The sequence below is a fragment of the Xenia sp. Carnegie-2017 genome, unplaced genomic scaffold (genome assembly GCF_021976095.1).
Source record: "Xenia sp. Carnegie-2017 unplaced genomic scaffold, XeniaSp_v1 HiC_scaffold_6, whole genome shotgun sequence".
In the NCBI taxonomy this organism is placed as follows: domain Eukaryota; kingdom Metazoa; phylum Cnidaria; class Anthozoa; order Malacalcyonacea; family Xeniidae; genus Xenia; species Xenia sp. Carnegie-2017.
In genome coordinates, this window is record NW_025813526.1 from 20852019 (window position 1) to 20871378 (window position 19360).

General features: G+C 33.6%; 1 protein-coding gene and 1 long non-coding RNA gene across 2 annotated transcripts; both read left to right on the top strand.

The window, feature by feature from the left end:
- Positions 1-12096: 12096 nt before the first annotated feature.
- Positions 12097-13238, top strand: LOC124458445. Its single transcript, XR_006953186.1, has 2 exons — positions 12097-12167; positions 12545-13238. It is a non-coding gene; the product is annotated as an uncharacterized LOC124458445 (long non-coding RNA).
- Positions 13239-14884: 1646 nt separating this feature from the next.
- On the top strand, positions 14885-15817 carry LOC124457311. The gene is made up of 3 exons (XM_047007587.1): positions 14885-15273; positions 15339-15593; positions 15715-15817. Exons 1-3 carry the CDS (start codon positions 15245-15247, stop codon positions 15815-15817), a joined length of 387 nt encoding a protein of 128 aa, XP_046863543.1. The 5' UTR covers positions 14885-15244.
- The last annotated feature ends 3543 nt before the right edge of the window (positions 15818-19360 follow it).

The window sequence follows — 19360 nt, forward strand, 5'->3', positions numbered from 1 at the left end:
TTAAAATTTCATAAATTGTCATGCCAAAGACTATAGTCTTTCCATTTTCACACATTTACATGCCAAAATTACAGACTTTAAAATTTCACAAATTTTCATGCCAAAAACTATAGTCTTTGAATTTTTACACAATTTGATGCCAAAGGCTATACTCTTTGCATTTTCAGACATTTGGATGCCAAAGACTATAGTCTTTGCATTTTCACACATTTACATGCCAAAGATTATAGATTTTCACTTATTTACATGCCAAAATTAACATTATTTAAAATTTGAAAATTTTCATGCCAAAGACTATAATCATCGCAATTTTATACATTTCAGGTGGAAGACTATAGTCTTTGATATTTTACAAAATTTGAGGCCAAAGACTATAGGCTTTGTATTTTCACTCATTTCATGCCAAAGACTATATTCTTTGTATTTTCACCCTTTGATGGCAAAGATTATAGTCTTTGCATTTTCTTATATTTACTTGCCAAAATTACAGTCTTTAAAATTTTACAAATTTTCATGCCAAAGACTATAGTCTTTGCCAAAGACTATATTTTCATGCCAAAGACTATAGTCTTTGCCTTTTCACACATTTACATACCAAAATTACAGTCTTTAAAGTTTCACAAATTTTTATGCCAAAGACTATACTCTTTGTATTTTCACACCCTTTGATGTCAAAGACTACAGTCTTTGCATTTTCACATATTTACATGCCAAAATTACAGTTTTTCAAATTTCACAAATTTTCATGCCAAAGACTATAGTCTTTGCATTTTCACACATTTACATGCCAAAATTATAGTTTTTCAAATTTCACAAAATTCATGCCAAAGACTATAGTCTTGTATTTTCACACCCTTTGATGTCAAAGGCTATAGTCTTTGCATTTTGACATATTTACATGTCAAAGTTTATAGTCTTTAAAATTTCATAATTTTCATGCCAAAGACTATAGTCTTTGTGTTTTCACACATTTACTTGCCAAAATAACAGTCTTCAAAACTTCACAAATTTTCATGCCAAAGACTATAGTCTTTGCATTTTCACTTATTTACATGCCAATATTGCATTCTTTTAAATTTTAAAATTTTCATGCCAAAGACTATAATTATTGCATTTTATACATTTCAGCTGGAAGACTATAGTCTTTGATTTTTACAAAATTTGAGGCCAATGACTATAGTCTTTGTATTTTCACTCATTTCATGCCAAAGACTATAGTATTTGTATTTTCACACCATTTGATTGCAAAGACTATAGTCTTTGCATTTTCACAATTTGATGCCAAAGACTTATAGTCTTTAAAATTTCATCATTTCATGCCAAAGACTATGTCTTTGCATTTTCAAACACTGTCATGGCAAAGATTATAGTCTTTAAAATTTCTTATATTTACATGCCAAAATTACAGTCTTTAAAATTTTACAATTTTCATGCCAAAGACTATAGTCTTTGCAAACATATTTTCATGCCAAAGACTATAGTCTTTTCACACATTTACATGCCAAAATTATAGTCTTTGTTTCACTTATTTTTATGCCAAAATTATACTCTTTAAAATTTTACAACCTTTGATGTCAAAGACTACAGTCTTTGCATTTTCACATATTTACATGCCAAAATTATAGTTTTGAATTTTACAAATTTTCATGCCAAAGACTATAGTCTTTGCATTTTCACACATTTACATGCCAAAATTATAGTCTTTAAAATTTCACAAATTTCATGCCAAAGACTATAGTCTTTCCATTTTCACATTTGATGTCAAAATTATAGTCTTTGCATTTTGACAATTTACATGTCAAAGTTTATAGTCTTTAATTTTTCATAATTTTCATGCCAAAGACTATAGTCTTTGTGTTTTCACACATTTACTTGCCAAAATAACAGTCTTCAAAACTTCACAAATTTTCATGCCAAAGACTATAGTCTTTGCATTTTCACTTATTTACATGCCAATATTGCATTCTTTTAAATTTTAAAATTTTCATGCCAAAGACTATAATTATCGCATTTTTATACATTTCAGCTGGAAGACTATAGTCTTTGATTTTTTACAAAATTTGAGGCCAATGACTATAGTCTTTGTATTTTCACTCATTTCATGCCAAAGACTATAGTATTTGTATTTTCACACCCTTGGATTGCAAAGACTACAGTGTTTGCATTTTCACATATTTACATGTCAAAGTTTATAGTCTTTAAAATTTCATAAATTTTCATGCCAAAGACTATGTCTTTGCATTTTCAAACACTGTCAGGCGAAAGACCATAGTCTTTAAAATTTCACAAATTTACATGCCAAAATTACAGTCTTTAAAATTTTACAACTTTTCATGCCAAAAACTATAGTCTTTGCATTTTCACTTATTTACATGTCAAAGTTTAAAGTCTTTAAAATTTCATAAATTTTCATGCCAAAGTATATAGTCTTTGCCTTTTCACACATTTACATGCCAAATTTATAGTCTTTAAAATTTCACAAATTTTCATGCCAAAGGCTATAGTATTTGCATTTTCACTTATTTTAATGTCAAAGACTACAGTCTTTGCATTTTCACATATTTACATGTCAAAGTTTATAGTCTTTAAAATTTCATAAATTTTCATGCCAAAGACTATAGTCTTTGCCTTTTCACACATTTACATACCAAACTTACAGTCTTTAAAATTTCACAAATTTTCATGCCAAATACTATAGTCTTTGCCTTTTCACACATTTACATGCCAAAATTACATTCTTTCAAATTTCACAAAATTTCTGGCCAAAGACTATAGTCTTTATATTTTCACACCCTTTGATGTTAAAGACTTTAGTCTTTGCATTTTCACATATTTAAATGTCAAAGTTTATAGTCTTTGAAATTTCATAAATTTTCGTGCCAAAGACTATAGCATGAACAATCATACACCAGCATGTTCATGAGTTTATATGGCCAAAACATGCCATCCTACAAAGCAATGAATAACCTCGTAGAAATTATTTGTAATCATTCTCTTTTCTTGCATTCATAAAAAATATTAGATTAGTGCTTCTTGGCATGTTTCACAATGTAAACTCTCATTTTATTTTTGCATTTTTTTGTTGCAAGTGTTGAGAGAGTTAACTGTAAACACTTTTTTAATATCTAGCTCATAAAGGTTACCTTAAATATTTCAACATGATGACAAATATTTACGGTTGTGTGCATCTTTAACATACAGTTCTCACAATACTTTACCCTTGGACCACAATCGCTGCACTTAAAATTTGTTATATCACAATGAATACACTTCAGATTGCTCCAATTTTTGCCTGCAAACTGAAATGTATTCTTTATAATTGAATGTCGCACCTTTTTGCATGCTTTCTGCTTTCTTACAACTTTCTGGTGATAAGAAGATGATTCTTCACAATCATGGTGAACATCACTTTCAAGATCACTGTTATATTGTTCCATTCCCAGTTCGTGGCCTTCCAATGCACCATAATTATCAGGACTGTCAAAAGAACAGCTTCCTCTATGATCCTCAGTAACCAATTCTGACAAATCCACCTCCTCTCTCTCAACATGGCCATCCACATCATGATATGTGACAGCTACAGTTGCTTTAAACCTTTTATTGCTCCTACAAAAATTATCATAAAAATCTATAAAATGAAAATAAATGTTGAAAATTCTAACAGCTATAAGGCCGTTATTTGGCGAACCTTGGCATCTTTTAAAATTACCAGCAAAAAAATCACAAATCAGAAAATATTATCGATATTACCAATGACACAATAACATAAGTTAAAGGACCAAAGTACAACGTATGTATCTCCCACGACTACCAGCCGACGTTTTGTACCCGTACTTTAAAGGCTTTTAGCCACGTCTCATAAGACGAATTGGGTGATTTGTTTGGTTGGTAAAACGAAAGGGGTTTTCTTTCGGTATATTGTAGAAGCCTTTTTCCTAGGTTTAGGGTAACATATCTCACGTGACCGGAAGCGTAAATCATTTAAATTATCCACAGAATCTACTAGAACGCCGCACCTGAGATATCATGTAGTTGGTTGTGTCTTGTAATCTTTCTGAACTTGTGAAGGTATGTTGATTTTAAACTTTACCTTTCGTTGTTATATTGTATTTTGATTTTGTGATTTAATGTTTTATGTCCATTTATCGATTATTTTGTTTTTCTGTAAAATATTGTACTTCCGCGTTATGTACGTATGTAAATGTTTTATAAAGATACATTTGTTGATTTTGGTGAGATTTGGAACTAGCTCGAATCAAGTTTGGAAAATTAACTTGTTAACTTTCATATATCTTTATATAATAATAAAAAGAAATAAATTTCTACTATATAATAGTAATGTTCTACATCGATACACATCATGTGCATGGTCACGAGGTAGTAGAGGAATAAGATATTCATGGATAATTTCGTAAAAGCGCTATTGCTTAATGCGCATTAATATACACGACAAATTTTTTTAAAATAGACATGTTTCGACATCTCATGATGCCATCTTCAGTATGAGTGAAATAATAAGTGATAAAAGGTTTATATAAATGTAATATGATACATAAATTACAACAATAAAAGGAAATAAGATAAATTAATGGGGAGCGTCCGAGCGTATTATAAACTAAATATTGTATTGAATTTATAATACGTTGGGACGCTCCCCACTATGATCATATAAAATGATCATACTACTTTTACATAAACCCTGTATCACTTATTATTTCACTCATACTGAAGATGGCATCATGAGATGTCGAAACATGTCTATTTTAAAAAAACTTGTCGTGTATATTAAATGCGCATTAGCAATAGTGCTTTTACGAAATCGTGTAACAAAAATTAATTCCCAACATAAAGTTTTGATTAGAGCCATAGAATCACACCAAAAATATTGTAAAATTGAATTTATTGTAACGTTTCGTCTTTACTTAAGACATCTTCAGACAACTAATAAATAAGATGTTAAGACAAGGTATTATATTTACAAAAAGGTGTTAAGTTACTACTAAACGAGGCGGTGTCAAATTGATTATATGATAGGGAAGTTAGGAAGTAAAATAAAGAGGAATTAAAAGAGGTTAAGTTGAATGGAGTTTCCTTGCACGTTAAGTAAAGGCTTGTATTTATTGATTAGAAGGCTCTCATGAATGGAGAGTTCATAGGAATCGTTAGAAGAGGAGATTATTTTAAAGTCGTCTAAGTTGGGGGTGTTTCCAGTAGCGTTAATGTGAGCAAAGATAAATGATAACGCAGTGTGGGAAACTTAGTTGCCTGTAAGGGGGGATGTTCCAAGCTAATAATGTAGCTTGTAGCTCCTGTGTTCACCAGTAGAGTTGAGTTCGCTTGATCCTTATCGTTCACGTCTGCTTCATTGTTCTCTTCTTCATCCTTTGACTCGAATAAAAAGAAGTGTTCCCATTCACTGGCACAGCGCTATCCGTCTTTAGCTGACTTGGACGTTTCTTTCGTCTTTCGGCAATCTTTCGTGTCGTGGGTCTTGATCTGGCATAACGAGCACCATTTGTTCCCCTTCACTCGGCATTGTGAGCTTTTGTGTCCCTTTCTTCCACATTTGAAGCAATTTCAGTCATATTTTGGTTTCACATAAATAACGTTGTCACCTACCTCAGTTTTTTTTGACAATGGTTTGATATTTTCTTCATGACTTCGTAACAAGTTTTTAAATTCCGTAAATATCATTTGTCTTTCCCTTTGAACTGTTACGGTAGCAAAGACGTCGTACGTGTTTGGCAGACCCTTTAAAACCATTGCATTGAGTAGTGCATCACTTATTATCTCCTTGGCTTCTCTTAAGGCTGTTGCCGATCGTTCCGCTCGCAATATATAATCTGTGACAGTGTCGTCGTCACTTTTCTTCAGCGAAGTGAGTTCCGTGTAAAGAGCGATAATGCAAGGTTTTTCTCTGCCTTGATAGTGATGTCTGAGGATTTCTAAAGCTCTCCGTCCATTGTCTTTCGCCTCCCGAATCACAAGAGACAAACTTCTGTCGTCCAGACATTGGACCAACTCTGCAAAAGTGTCAGCCAGTTATGAAGCTGCTGATTCTTCTCTCTCACTTGCTGAATCGTTAAATGCGTCGTACAGTTTTTAAAGACGCATATAGCACAAGAATTTTACATCCCATAACTCGTATTTGCTTTCGCTTCCATCGAAAAGCAAACCTCTCCTGGGCCCATAACCTGTTGAGTTCGATTTACTCGCCATATCTCTTTTCGTAATAAACTCTACAACTTCAGTAACAACCACCAGTGAACTTAATGATCCAACTGATTTTTATTATTTTACAGAGCAGTATTTATAGTCTTTATTACAATTAAAAAATATTATTATTGGTCAGGATAGTTCCTCTATTTGAGCTATATATGGTACATAAGGAAATTTAACTAACGTCAATAAATGTTTCTTGGCTGTTAGCCGTGTGGGAACGGATACAATGGTAAACCAAACTACACACAAACTATTTCCTTAACATGTTTCTGTGGTTTATGAGCATGACTAAACAAAATGTAAGACAAATTTTTTGAGCTTTTTTGTCATTTTCTAGATTTTCAAAACATTTCAAGTGTTAGGCAAGTTTTAAGAAAGTTTAAAAGCATGCAAAGAAACACAAAAAGTAAATTGTACATTTTATGGCATTTACATGAAATTTGCATGTCGATTACATACAGTATACTATAAAATGGTAATGCCAGAATACACCACAATATTTTACAGTGTGTAATTAATTTGTTTTTTAAATGTTCGCCTGGACACAGTCTTAATCTCCATTCTACACAACTAGAATGATTTTTTTGTGTTTTTTTTTTCTATAAAACATGACTTACATGACATGTCCTATATCTTACATGACTTTTTTTATTGAAAAAGAGGAATACCTGAAAAATTTCTCATGGCTGTCTTTACAATTATTTCTAGAAGGCAATCAGATGTTTTATAAGAAATAAGAATCTTTTTTAAATGCAAAGGCTAAATTACAGAACACTCTGCTTCATATATATTTTTATTGTACAGCTGACTAAATAGTCATTGTATTCAAGTAGACTGCCTGCACAAACTATGTGTGTCAGTTAGACAAATTTTTAAACACCTTCCTAAGTGATAATATAACTCAGTACCTCCATTTTCATTATAACATGCAGTGGCGTCGCTAAAGGGTTGCTGGAAAGGGGGCACGTGCCCCCCTAAAAATTGGCTGTGCCCCCCAAGTGCTCACCATTAGAATTTTATATAAGAGTGTTCATATGCATCATTTTAAATTGAAAAAGGAGCACATGGCATTAATATAGCTCTTACGGAATTCGCACATTTTTACTGTAAAGGGAAGCATTCTCTTAGCTGTGTAGACTAGTTTGCGTTGCATTTACCCTTTCTGGGTTGCTGGCCGAGTGGTGAAGATTTTAATTTCATAAAAAGGAAAAAAACCTTAATTCTAGAATAATTCAAGTCTTTAGTAGGCAAGGAAGAACAAGTAATATTGTGATGCTTGTCATAAACCACATTACACCATATCACAGAAGTTGTATAAAATCGTGGACAAGTATACTCGTAGACACAAACTTGTAGACACAAAAATACAAAATATAGCAATGACTAAGAGTAAGGCTCATGAAAATATTGCAATTCTGGAAGTATTATAATATGAAAACATTTCATTAAAATCAATAATTAATCTACGTAACGTTATAACACGAAGAATGTACAAATCCGCCAAGGTTAAACTGGGAAGTTAAGAAATTAAAAATTATTCATGTTGTGATAAATATTTCCAAAATTTTCAGTGCAGAAGAAATTTTTAGGGTCATTTCTCTAGCGAATGACGTGGTACAAATTTTGTGCCCCCTAACACACACACACACACTCGCAAAATCCTGGCGACGCCACTACCAAAATGTAGCCAAATGCCAAATTGCAGGAAAACTAAAATGTCCAATTGCGTAGTTTTCAGCTGCCATCCTTGATATTTATTTACAGGTACAAGTAAAACTGTAACATTACGTAGCTATGTTTGATCTTCCACAATTTTAGTTGTCTATAAACTCTATTTAAAGTACCAATTTATGTTGACATTAATAATTTTACGACCCTTAGATGCAGTCAAGAGAAAAACTTAATAACTTCTACATGCAAAAAATACTTACAGATGTTGTTACGAAGAAACTTGCTGAGTTATTTATGCAAGAGTGGAACATTAATTACGGAATATGGGATAATACAAATGTTAGTGGTCAGAAGTTGTTCAATATTGAAAAAACAAAAAAGAAACCTCATGACAAACATATTCTGTCAAAGTTTCAAGAGGGTGACACCAGTCATTGGGATTGTACAACACTATTCGCAGCAATACTGTTTTCCAACTCAATTGGAACAAAAACTGACCCAAAAGTTAGATCTACCTTTAATGCACTTCGTATTGTAAGAAACAAATTTACCCATGATAATCAAGGAAGAGTATCTGATACCGAATTTGACAAAATGCTTTGTGATATCGAAAAGTCATTTAAAGATCTAGCATTTTTATTCAATAAAATTAATAAAATAAAATGTTAACGAAACAAATTTATTTCTTTTCAAGTACTTCCTTGCAAACCAAATCATGGCATTGTTATACGTAAAGAATTACTTAATCAAATCACAGCAGATCTCAATAACTTGCGCAGTACTAACAATAATGAACTAACATATTACTATATTTCTGGTAATCCTGGCAGTGGTAAATCTCAATTAGCTAGACAAATTTGCGAAGATATGTTTAAGTCAGTAGACTGGGAACATAAAACAACATTTGTGATGACACTAGAAGGAAATGATGCTGACTCACTTTTAAAAACTTATGATGAACTTTGTCAACGCTTTAACAATGATAAAACTGTCATTAAAAATATTCTGAAAGAAGCAAAAAGCAGCGAAGGCAAAATTAAAGATTTTCAATTATTGCTGACGCAACAACTGAAATCTTGGCAAACATGGTGGATTGTTGTAGATAACGTGGTTGAACTTGATAAAATTTATCCATTATTACCTCAAGTTGGTGATCATAGCTGGAAAAATGGTCAAATTATAGTAACTGTTCAAAATACAGATGCTATACCACCAGATGGAAACCTAAATAAACACATTTCAGTCAGTCATGGTATGAACAATGAAGAATGTCGACAACTTCTATATGTCTTTTATGATATTTCAAATCACGATGAAAAATATTTAAAGGATTTATCTGACAAATTAGATCGTCAACCGTTGTTCCTGGCAAATGCTGCTTCCTACGTAGGTAGTGTAAAAAGTGTAAATCCGACATTCACGTGGGAGCAATATTTTGATAAGTTGAATGAAGGAGAGCGACAGAACATGGATGGCAATTTTCAAAAAATAAACACATCTTACTTGGGAATGAAAACTGTTATGTTAGCAGTACACAAAATGCCGAAGAATCCATCTTGTTGAAACATGTTTTTAAACTTTTCTCAATAATATCTTCCGATCCCTTACCACAAGATGTTATAATACAATTTATTAGAAGCATTGATCCAAAAATATCTGCAGAAGAAGTCTGTCTTCAATTAAAGCATTGTTCTTTATTCCTTCAAACGGAAAACAACGACATCCGCCTGCACAGCGTTGTACACGAAGCCATCATAAATTATTCATCGCAGACCTTTGGCTGTAAACAAAACAAAAATAATTCTAAAGAGTCTGCAGCTGATTTTGCCTGTCAAGTTGCTTGGGCACCTAATCATTTCGAAGACGGAGAAGATGACATCAAAATAATTCCACATCTAATGAAATTCATAACAAATTCATCATTTCAACATTTCCTAAATAAGTTGATCGATGTAAAATCATCAAAACAAAAACTTGATAAAAGAAATTGGAAACTTGCCAAATATTTTGTGCATGTTTTGGAAAGATTTTGCAACTATAAACTTGCAACTAAAGTACTTTATGAAATAACAGAAATTCAAACTAAAGTGTTAGGTGTTGATCATATTGATGTTTCATATTCGTACAACGACCTGGGTTTATTGCTTTGGAGGAATGGAGAATATAAAAAGCTAAAGATTTTATCGAGCGAGCAATGTTTATTCAAGCAAAAACATTTGGACCTGACCATGTTAATAGGGAGTTTTAGCAGAGCCTACGAGTACGACTACGAGTACGATTTACGTCATTTTGGCGCGAAAACATTGTTGCGTCAACAAAAACAAGTAGCCGTCATCAATCTGAGTACGATATTTTGTAAAAAATTCGTAGTCGCGACTACGATGTCTTTTTAAGCAAAGAAAGTGAGGTATATTTCTTCATTCTGTAAGAAATTAGTTTACAGTACTATTTTTGAGCATCCAGGCTTTAATTTAGAACTCTTTTTGAGCGCAGATGTATATTAAAAAGGAAAATATGACCTGCAAAACTTTCATGTATTTCGTACGCAAAGTGAAAGGTAAACAAACAATAAAATAGTGCAAATATATCGTACATAAAACTTAAAATAGTGAAGATTTTTCAGTCTAAAGAGTCCTATATTCTCGCAAAACCAGTATTATCGATTCTTTGATATCATTATTGTCAAATAGAGCCGTAGCTGCTTCGCAAACGTCGGTGTTTTACACAATAAAAAGGCTCGTTCTGTTGTTTACAACTAAAGCAAAATTTTGACGAAGCGACAACGACAACAAACTTCCTCGTGCCATTCCCTTACACGGTCAAATTTCGTACTCGTACTCGTACTCGTACTCTTGCTAAAACTCCCTAATATTGCGGCAACGTACGGCAATCTGGGTATAGTTTACAGTGATATGGGAGAGTACGAAAAAGCAAAAAAATTTTATGAACGAACGATAGAAATTCAAACGAAAACATTTCACCTGACCATGTTGATATTGCGATAACGTACAACAATCTGGGTTCACTTTACAGAAAAATGGGAGAGTACGAAAAAGCAAAAGATTTTTATGAACGAGCGATAGAAAATGAAACAAAAACATTAGGACCTGACCATGTTAATACTGCGACAACGTACAACAATCTGGGTTTGGTTTACAAAGATATGGGAGAGTACGAAAAAGCAAAAGATTTTTATGAACGAGCGATAAAAATTCAAACAAAAACATTTAGACCTGACCATGTTAATATTGCGACAACGTACAACAATCTGGGTTCACTTTACAGAAAAATGGGAGAGTACGAAAAAGCAAAAGATTTTTATGAACGAGCGATAGAAATTGAAACGAAAACATTTGGACCTGACCATGTTAATATTGCTACAACGTACAACAATCTGGGTTCACTTTACAGAAAAATGGGAGAGTACGAAAAAGCAAAAGATTTTTATGAACGAGCGATAGAAATTGAAACGAAAACATTTGGACCTGACCATGTTAATATTGCGACAACGTACAACAATCTGGGTTCACTTTACAGAAAAATGGGAGAGTACGAAAAGCAAAAGATTTTTATGAACGAGCGATAGAAATTGAAACGAAAACATTTGGACCTGACCATGTTAATATTGCGACAACGTACAACAATCTGGGTTCACTTTACAGAAAAATGGGAGAGTACGAAAAAGCAAAAGATTTTTATGAACGAGCGATAGAAATTGAAACGAAAACATTTGGACCTGACCATGTTAATATTGCGACAACGTACAACAATCTGGGTTCACTTTACAGAAAAATGGGAGAGTACGAAAAAGCAAAAGATTTTTATGAACGAGCGATAGAAATTGAAACAAAACATTTGAACTTGATCATGTTATTTTGCGATAACGTACAACAATCTGGGTTCACTTTACAAAAATGGGAGAGTACGAAAAGCAAAAGATTTTTATGAAAGAGCGATAGAAATTCAAGCAAAAACATTTGGACCTGACCATGTTAATATTGCGACAACGTACAACAATCTGGGTTCACTTTACAGAAAAATGGGAGAGTACGAAAAAGCAAAAGATTTTTATGAACGAGCGATAGAAATTGAAACAAAAACATTTGAACTTGATCATGTTATTTTTGCGATAACGTACAACAATCTGGGTTCACTTTACAGAAAAATGGGAGAGTACGAAAAAGCAAAAGATTTTTATGAAAGAGCGATAGAAATTCAAGCAAAAACATTTGGACCTGACCATGTTAATATTGCGACAACGTACAACAATCTGGGTTCACTTTACAGAAAAATGGGAGAGTACGAAAAAGCAAAAGATTTTTATGTACGAGCGATAGAAATTGAAACAAAAACATTTGAACTTGATCATGTTATTTTTGCGATAACGTACAACAATCTCGGTTCAGTTTACAAAGATATGGGAGAGTACGAAAAAGCAAAAGATTTTTATGAAAGAGCGATAGAAATTCAAGCAAAAACATTTGGACCTGACCATGTTAATATTGCGTCAACGTACAACAATGTAGGATTGGTTTACAGAAAAATGGGAGAGCACGAGAAAGCAAAAGATTTTTATGAACGAGCGATGAAAATTAAAACGAATCATTTGGACCTGAGCATGTTAATATTGCGTCAACGTACAACAATGTAGGATTGGTTTACAGTAATATGGAAGAGCACGAGAAAGCAAAAGATTTAAATGAACGAGCGATGAAAATTAAAACGAATCATTTGGACCTGAGCATGTTAATATTACGAGAAAGCAATCACGTTGTAATTTACTGTGATGGGAAAAACACGAAAAACCAACATAAAAAAGTTTACAACGAGCGATACAAATTGAAAGTGAAGCACTTGACCTCTATATTTATCTTTTATTTGCCAACAGCTAAAAGTCTTTCGTATTTGAGAAGCGTTTCACGAGATAAAGGAAGAAAAAAGGACAAAAGACAGTTGTTTTTTCAGTTTAGAGCGATAGAAATTGAAAGAAAAGCATTTGCACCTGAACATGTACTACAATAACATACAACAATCTTCATTTGGTTATAAACAAACTATAGATATTGAAATTGAAGCATTTAGACTTCTATTTATCTTTTATTTGCTAGAAGCTAAAATACTCCTGTCTTTGAGAAAACGTACAAGGAGATAGAAGAAGAGGAAATGAATTTGTAGGTCATTTTCAATGGAGAAGAAAATCAATTTCTCTTTTCATTTTAGGTATGTCTTCTTTATACTAAAGCTGATTAGAAACAGTTGTATTGTAGATTTCTTTTCACAAAGGTTCAAATAACAACGGTTGTATATTTATAAAAGGTATAAGTATATTATTGACAATATTCAAACATTTGTATTTTCAAGTTTTCAACTGTCAATTTTTACTAGAACAGTTTTTATTAAGAAACTTGTATGGAACTATCAAAGTATATTTATGAGTTTAGTTTGCAATATCTAGCTATTCAGAAGTTGTGAAGTTCCTTAAAATAAATGTTTGGTGCAGGATACTTGTTAATTGGGGGGGGGGGCACAAATTCATATATGCATGTCTTAATCTGTTGAAAACAATGGATTACAAAGGAGCTTAATGTTGCAGTACATGAATATATGAATATGTGCCTCCTACCCAAAATAAAGAGTCTGCGATGCCATTTATACCCAGGGTATGTTGAAGAGGGGTATAGGGGCTCTTAGGAGGGGTAGTACCTTTGGTGTCTGCTGTTGCACTCTACCTGGTAGCGTGGACAGGCATCACTGGTCCCCACTCATCCCTAAATCTCTCACATGTGGCTCACATCCCTAAATCTCTCACATGTGGCTCACATCCCTAAATCTCTCACTCTACCGGCCAGATTCTCCAACATCAACATACACAAACTGATAATGGGCATCACACATTGCCATCAGCACAATGGAATGAAACTTTTTGTAATTGAAGAAGGCTGAGCCAGAGTTTCTAGGAGCCTGAATTGTAATATGTTTCCCATCCAAAGCACCAATACAATTTGGAAAATTCCAGACAGTAGAGAACCTATTTCAATTGAAAAACTAGGTCACAAACAGTAAAGAAACTTTTTTTCAAGCTCAGGAACTCACTCCGTGCAATAAATCAACATGATAATGAGATTGAAACTCACCCTTGCTCAATACCCTGCCATTCAAATACACTCGATGGTGCTTTTAAAAACATTGGCATAAGTACAGACCACAAAACCTCACATGTGTCGTATATCATGCTGCGAACTGTACTTAAACCACGACGATATGCAAAGGCCACTGACTGAGGCGAATCTCCTGTTGCCAGTCTACGCAAAGTGATGGCTAGCCTTTCTCCTGGTGAAACTGACTGCCGCAAATGAGTATTTTGCCTTCTTAATGAAGGACCAACTAAGCTCAAAAGGAAATCAAAGGTCATTTGATTCATTCTGAAGTAAATAAAGAATTGTTCTTCGTCATTCCTCAATTCTTGAACCAAGTTTCCAAAGTCACCTTGTTCACGTTGTCGTCGGTTGATATCTCTCACCCAGCAGCGCCTCTTACGAACTACCCGTCGGTTTTGTTTGTTTTCTTCCTCGTCCAACTCGTTTAAAACAATTGCTATTAATATATCTCGTAAGTTCTGGTTCGACGCCATATTGAAATGACCCGCCAAATTCGTATTTCCCGCTAAAATTCTCTCTAGGGGGACTGGTACGTGCTTAAAATCAAGTCGCTTTGCCTGTTGCGCTAGCGACAGTGTGTCTTTTATTATTTTTCGTGTCGCTTCGTCGCTCTGTCGTTTCACCGTAACGACCAAGCGACAGCGACAGTGTGTCTCGGGCTTAAAGTGCACATACAGCCTTCCAAAATTCGTTGAACTTTTAAAGTTTAGACTGTAGAAAATATGATTTCGAAGAAAATTTCGTAAAAAAAATAAAAACAAAGTTTTTTTGGCGGTTTGAATTAGCTTGCTTTTGAAAAATTTCCGTGCCTTTGAGGGGACTAAAGACGAGAGGTTTGTGACGTCATTTAAGGAACGTATGAATGCGCTGCATACAAAACAACGCAGTGTGAAATAACAGTTCTTTATATATTGCTTTGAAATTAATATAAAAATTGTACGAAACATGTCGACATCCGATTCTGAGTCGAGTACAGCAACAACAGCGGAAAATATTTAATTGAACAGTCGGGAATTCGATTTCGAAGACGAAGATCAATCGTCATTAAATGCGCTCCGAAACACCGATGGCGATTTTGAGTACGGCCAAGCTGCAGCGTATGAAAACGAACCACTTGCTGATGATGAGTGGTTAGAAACTATAATAAAGAGACAGAAGAACAAAGACGCCAAACAGAAGAGCTCGAACGCAGAATGCAAAATGAAGTTCCTCTTGATTCTTGGTAAGAAAAGTTGGAAAATTTGTTTATTTATTGTTGCCGAAGCTTTTGACAGAGAACTTTCTTAGGTGCAATTGTGGTAAGTGCCGTGTTCCTCTCTTGGTTAATCTAAAAGAATGTAGATGTTGCCACGAAATTATCAATTGCATGATTGAAATGCAAGATCATATGGTGGTATCCGAATTAGTAAGGCAGCCAAAATGCATAACAGAGCATCCAGGATTTGATGCCATTTGCCTCAATCGATGGGCATTAAATTCAGCTGCCAATCTTTACCAAAGACGAGATGGAGTTAGATATTGTAAAGGATTCTTGGAGCAAAGGTTTGTTACAATTAATAGTTAAATGCTTCTGTCTGGGTTATCTATGAAAGCACACTTGCAAAATTTGTATTTTATGGACTCCTACGTCTTTTAATGGACCTTGTGTATTATGCCTTTTCAGGTTTTTTCGAGTTGTTGCATATAGGCAATTTACAAGAATGGTACATGGCATTCTTCGAGACAAAAGAATTCCACTTCCAGCTTGTGCTTACCATGTCATTTGAACAACTTTTAATTAAAAAACAATGAACACTTTGCAGGGTATGAAGAGGACAATTTGTAAAATAACATAGCATTATATATTATTTTAGGTGTTGTGTGCATGAGCCCAGCTAGTAGGGATCCAGTGAAGTGTGGAATGATATTAGCCACTCTTGGTGTATTGCATATTCGATTCACACTTATTCTTGTTATACAAAACGTACAAAATTACAATTCCTTTTCTTTTCATTCTTTCCATGCAGTCATTTCACACTTCACTGAATCCCAACTAACTGGGCTCATACCACCAGCTCCTAAAAAGTGGATACATTTGGTTTTTTGGACAGTTAATTATATTTTTATGACCTTTCATCCAATTCTTGCACACAGTGCATCGAGGTGCTGCCCTCTCATTTCCATGTTCAGTGATTTTTTCTTGGGCAGGCGATACTTCAGGTATATCAAACAATAAAGTGAGCCAGTTCCAAAAATAAGATTCAAATTCACTCAAAGCAAGTAATGTCTTTTTGTTAAACCTGGCTTAGTTGGGGGTGAAATGTACAGCTGGCATGCTTTTTTTGAGATAGCTTCACTTTTTGATTGCTTGTCCAACATGGAATTCATTGGCAATGGAGTCATTCGTAAAAGATCACCTTTGGCTTTTCTCAATGTTTCCTCATCAATGAGTGGAGAGCACAACACTTGCTATATATCTTCAACATACCCTGGAGGAGCAATGTGCAAATTATTAAAAATTTTATTTTATAGTAATCATTTCTTATTAAGATTTTGATTGTTATGGCATTTAACACATGAAATCAGGCAGTAGGAGAAATATATTAAATAACCTTACCAAAATCCTGAGCAACTTTTACATTTCTTACAACAGCTTCACCATTTATAAATTTTGGATAATGCACTTTAACCTGGGGAACTCCATTAACCTCTTGATTATCCCTGTCCAAATTGCTTTCGAAGTGAGTTACAACAAGGATATGCCTTCATGAAAAATAAAACTGCATTCAATTTCTTGAAAGAGTTTAAATTGGCACAAGGGAATAAAAACTGTAATGACACATAGTTGTTTCATCACACATGTTTCATAGAATACCTGCAGAACATTCCAGGAAAAGAGTAGCTTATCATTCTGATAATACAGGCTCATCACAAGTTGTTTCTTCTATTTGCTCTTGAGGTTCGCTACTTGTACTGGGAATATTTTCTGATTCAACCTCTCTTTTATAATCAGACATCTAAAATGGCATATATTTTTGAAATATACTCTCTCACAGATTCCAGGTAAAATGTAGATATGCATATGTATAATTTTTAACGTACTCACCATTCCGCGATCTCTTGTTGTAAGTTCATTGTCATCGTTTCGAGGATAAATGCTCGGGTAAGCAACGATTCCGAATTGAATGAGTCGAGGTGCAAAATTACTTTCTGATTCAGAAAGTGAGCCGAATTGCAGAGAAAACGAATCTTTCGTGAAGTGTTCCCGAGCAAACTGCGGAATTCTTTGTGGGGACCCACTTATCGAGAGTACCTTTCACAAAGTTGAGCCATCGCTTTCTTCTACGCTTAGCTTCGCTTCTTTCGTCATTAAAAAATGGTATACGATGAAGTGAAATGCCTTTCTCCGAACTGGCTACGTTAGAACAACCAAAAACTACACATCGATCTAGCATTTTTGTGTTTGTTTACATGCATAAACAGTGTAAGTTGTTTTGGCAGTCAGTCTGTGTTCCTTAAATGACGTCACAAGCTAGTCCCATGCCACGGATTAGAGCTCTCGACATTTTTTACAAAACGTTGAAATTCAGGTTTTATTCGCATCTTTGCCGAAAGATAACTCAAAAACGAAAAAAGTTATTCAAATTCTGCAAACGGCATTTGTATTATTTATCCAATATCTATTTGAGAATAAAAAACTGAAAATAGCTGTATGTGCACTTTAATTACTCTGATATTCCCTTCTTAAATAAAGATTGCCCATAAAATCTTGAGCCCCCCAACTTTTACTTGCTTCTCACGCCCGGATCAAATTATATGTTTATCCGTATCAAAAATTTACAAAATGATAAAATTTCATTGACAACGTTTCAAAGTTGGAACGCGGAGAATTTCAGATAAGCTCTGTTTATCAATTTTCTTAACTTCCTAAAATATAAATCTTTAATTTTTGAGCTATCTTACTTTTAAAAGGCTGGCTGCCTCGTCTTCCTTTATGATTATTTCAGTTAGTTTGCATGTAAGTCCGGATGTTCAATAATTGAAATAACAGTAAACTGTGAAAGGTTTATTGGCATAAAGCTTCCAAGTCAAAACTTCTTTGTGTTTACTTCAGTAATAGCTAAAAGAAAAAATTTGCATTTCATATTTTATTGGGTATGAACAGAATTCATCATTTTACAATAAAAACAGCAGGTGATTAAAATTGAATATTTATTGAACATTCCAATTTCTTTATTATCAAACAGAAGCAAAGACATCATGTAGCTGGTTGCGTCTTATTTAATCGTTCTAAATTTGTTAAGGTATGTTGATTATAAAGTTTACCTATCAGAGTGTAATTGTTTGTTCTTATGCCTAGAATTTTGTTATATTTGTCATAAAAAACCTGATTGTCATTTTCGTGGTGGAATTCGCGCTTAATATGTTTTATATTGATACGTCTGTTGAGTTTGGTGGGATTTTCCCAATAACACATTGGATAATTTATCATTTCAAAATACTTACCTTTCTTGCATTATCACCAGTAATTAATTTCGCTAGTCTTTTCAAACAACATTGGTACGGCAGGGCTAAAATATCAACAAGATGAATCAAAATTATGACACGTCACAGAATTTCAGTTATGCATCTCATAAATGCGGAATTATTTTAATTTTATCTAACAATGCTTTTATCAAGAAGACATTTTTTCCTCTTTTATACAGTCATCTATCTCTTTATCTTATTTGTACCACAGATGATGACATAAAAACGTTTTGCTAGGTATGTCTTTAGAAATTGCGCTTAATTGGAGTGAAAAGATAACTTCTTCACGTGATAGTACACGTGATTTTTTTCTGGTCTATATTTGTTCAACTTGTTGTAAGATAGACTATTTAAAATATTTGTTTGCGTCAAAAGTTCACAAAAGGACAAAACTTTGCATGATGAAGTGTCAAGTCCAAACGCTATCAGTTTTGTAGTATCTATGATTACTGAGATGTGACAAAATTATTCTAAATTAGAGACTTCGAGATTAATTACTCTGATATTCCCTTCTTAAACAAAGACTGCCCCTAAAATCTTGAGCCCCCCCAACTTTTACTTGCTTCTCACGCCCTTATCAAATTATATGTTTATCCGTATCAAAAGCTTACAAAATGATAAAACTTCATTAACCTCGTTTCAAAGTTGGAACGCTGACAAATTCAGAGAAGCTCTGTTTATCGATTTTCTTAACTTTCTAAATTATAAATCTTTAATTTTTTAGCTATCTTACTTGTAAAAGGCTGGCTGCCCGTCTTCCTTTATGATTATTTCAGTTATTTTGCATGTAAGTCAGGATGTTC

Bases quoted from the DNA above. Each gene is read 5' to 3' on its own strand.
- LOC124457311 (XM_047007587.1), top strand. From the start codon at position 15,245: ATGCAAAATGAAGTTCCTCTTGATTCTTG. The intron at 15,274-15,338 runs GTAAGAAAAGTT...GAACTTTCTTAG, and splicing joins GAAGTTCCTCTTGATTCTTG to GTGCAATTGTGGTAAGTGCC. The intron at 15,594-15,714 runs GTTTGTTACAAT...ATGCCTTTTCAG, and splicing joins AAAGGATTCTTGGAGCAAAG to GTTTTTTCGAGTTGTTGCAT.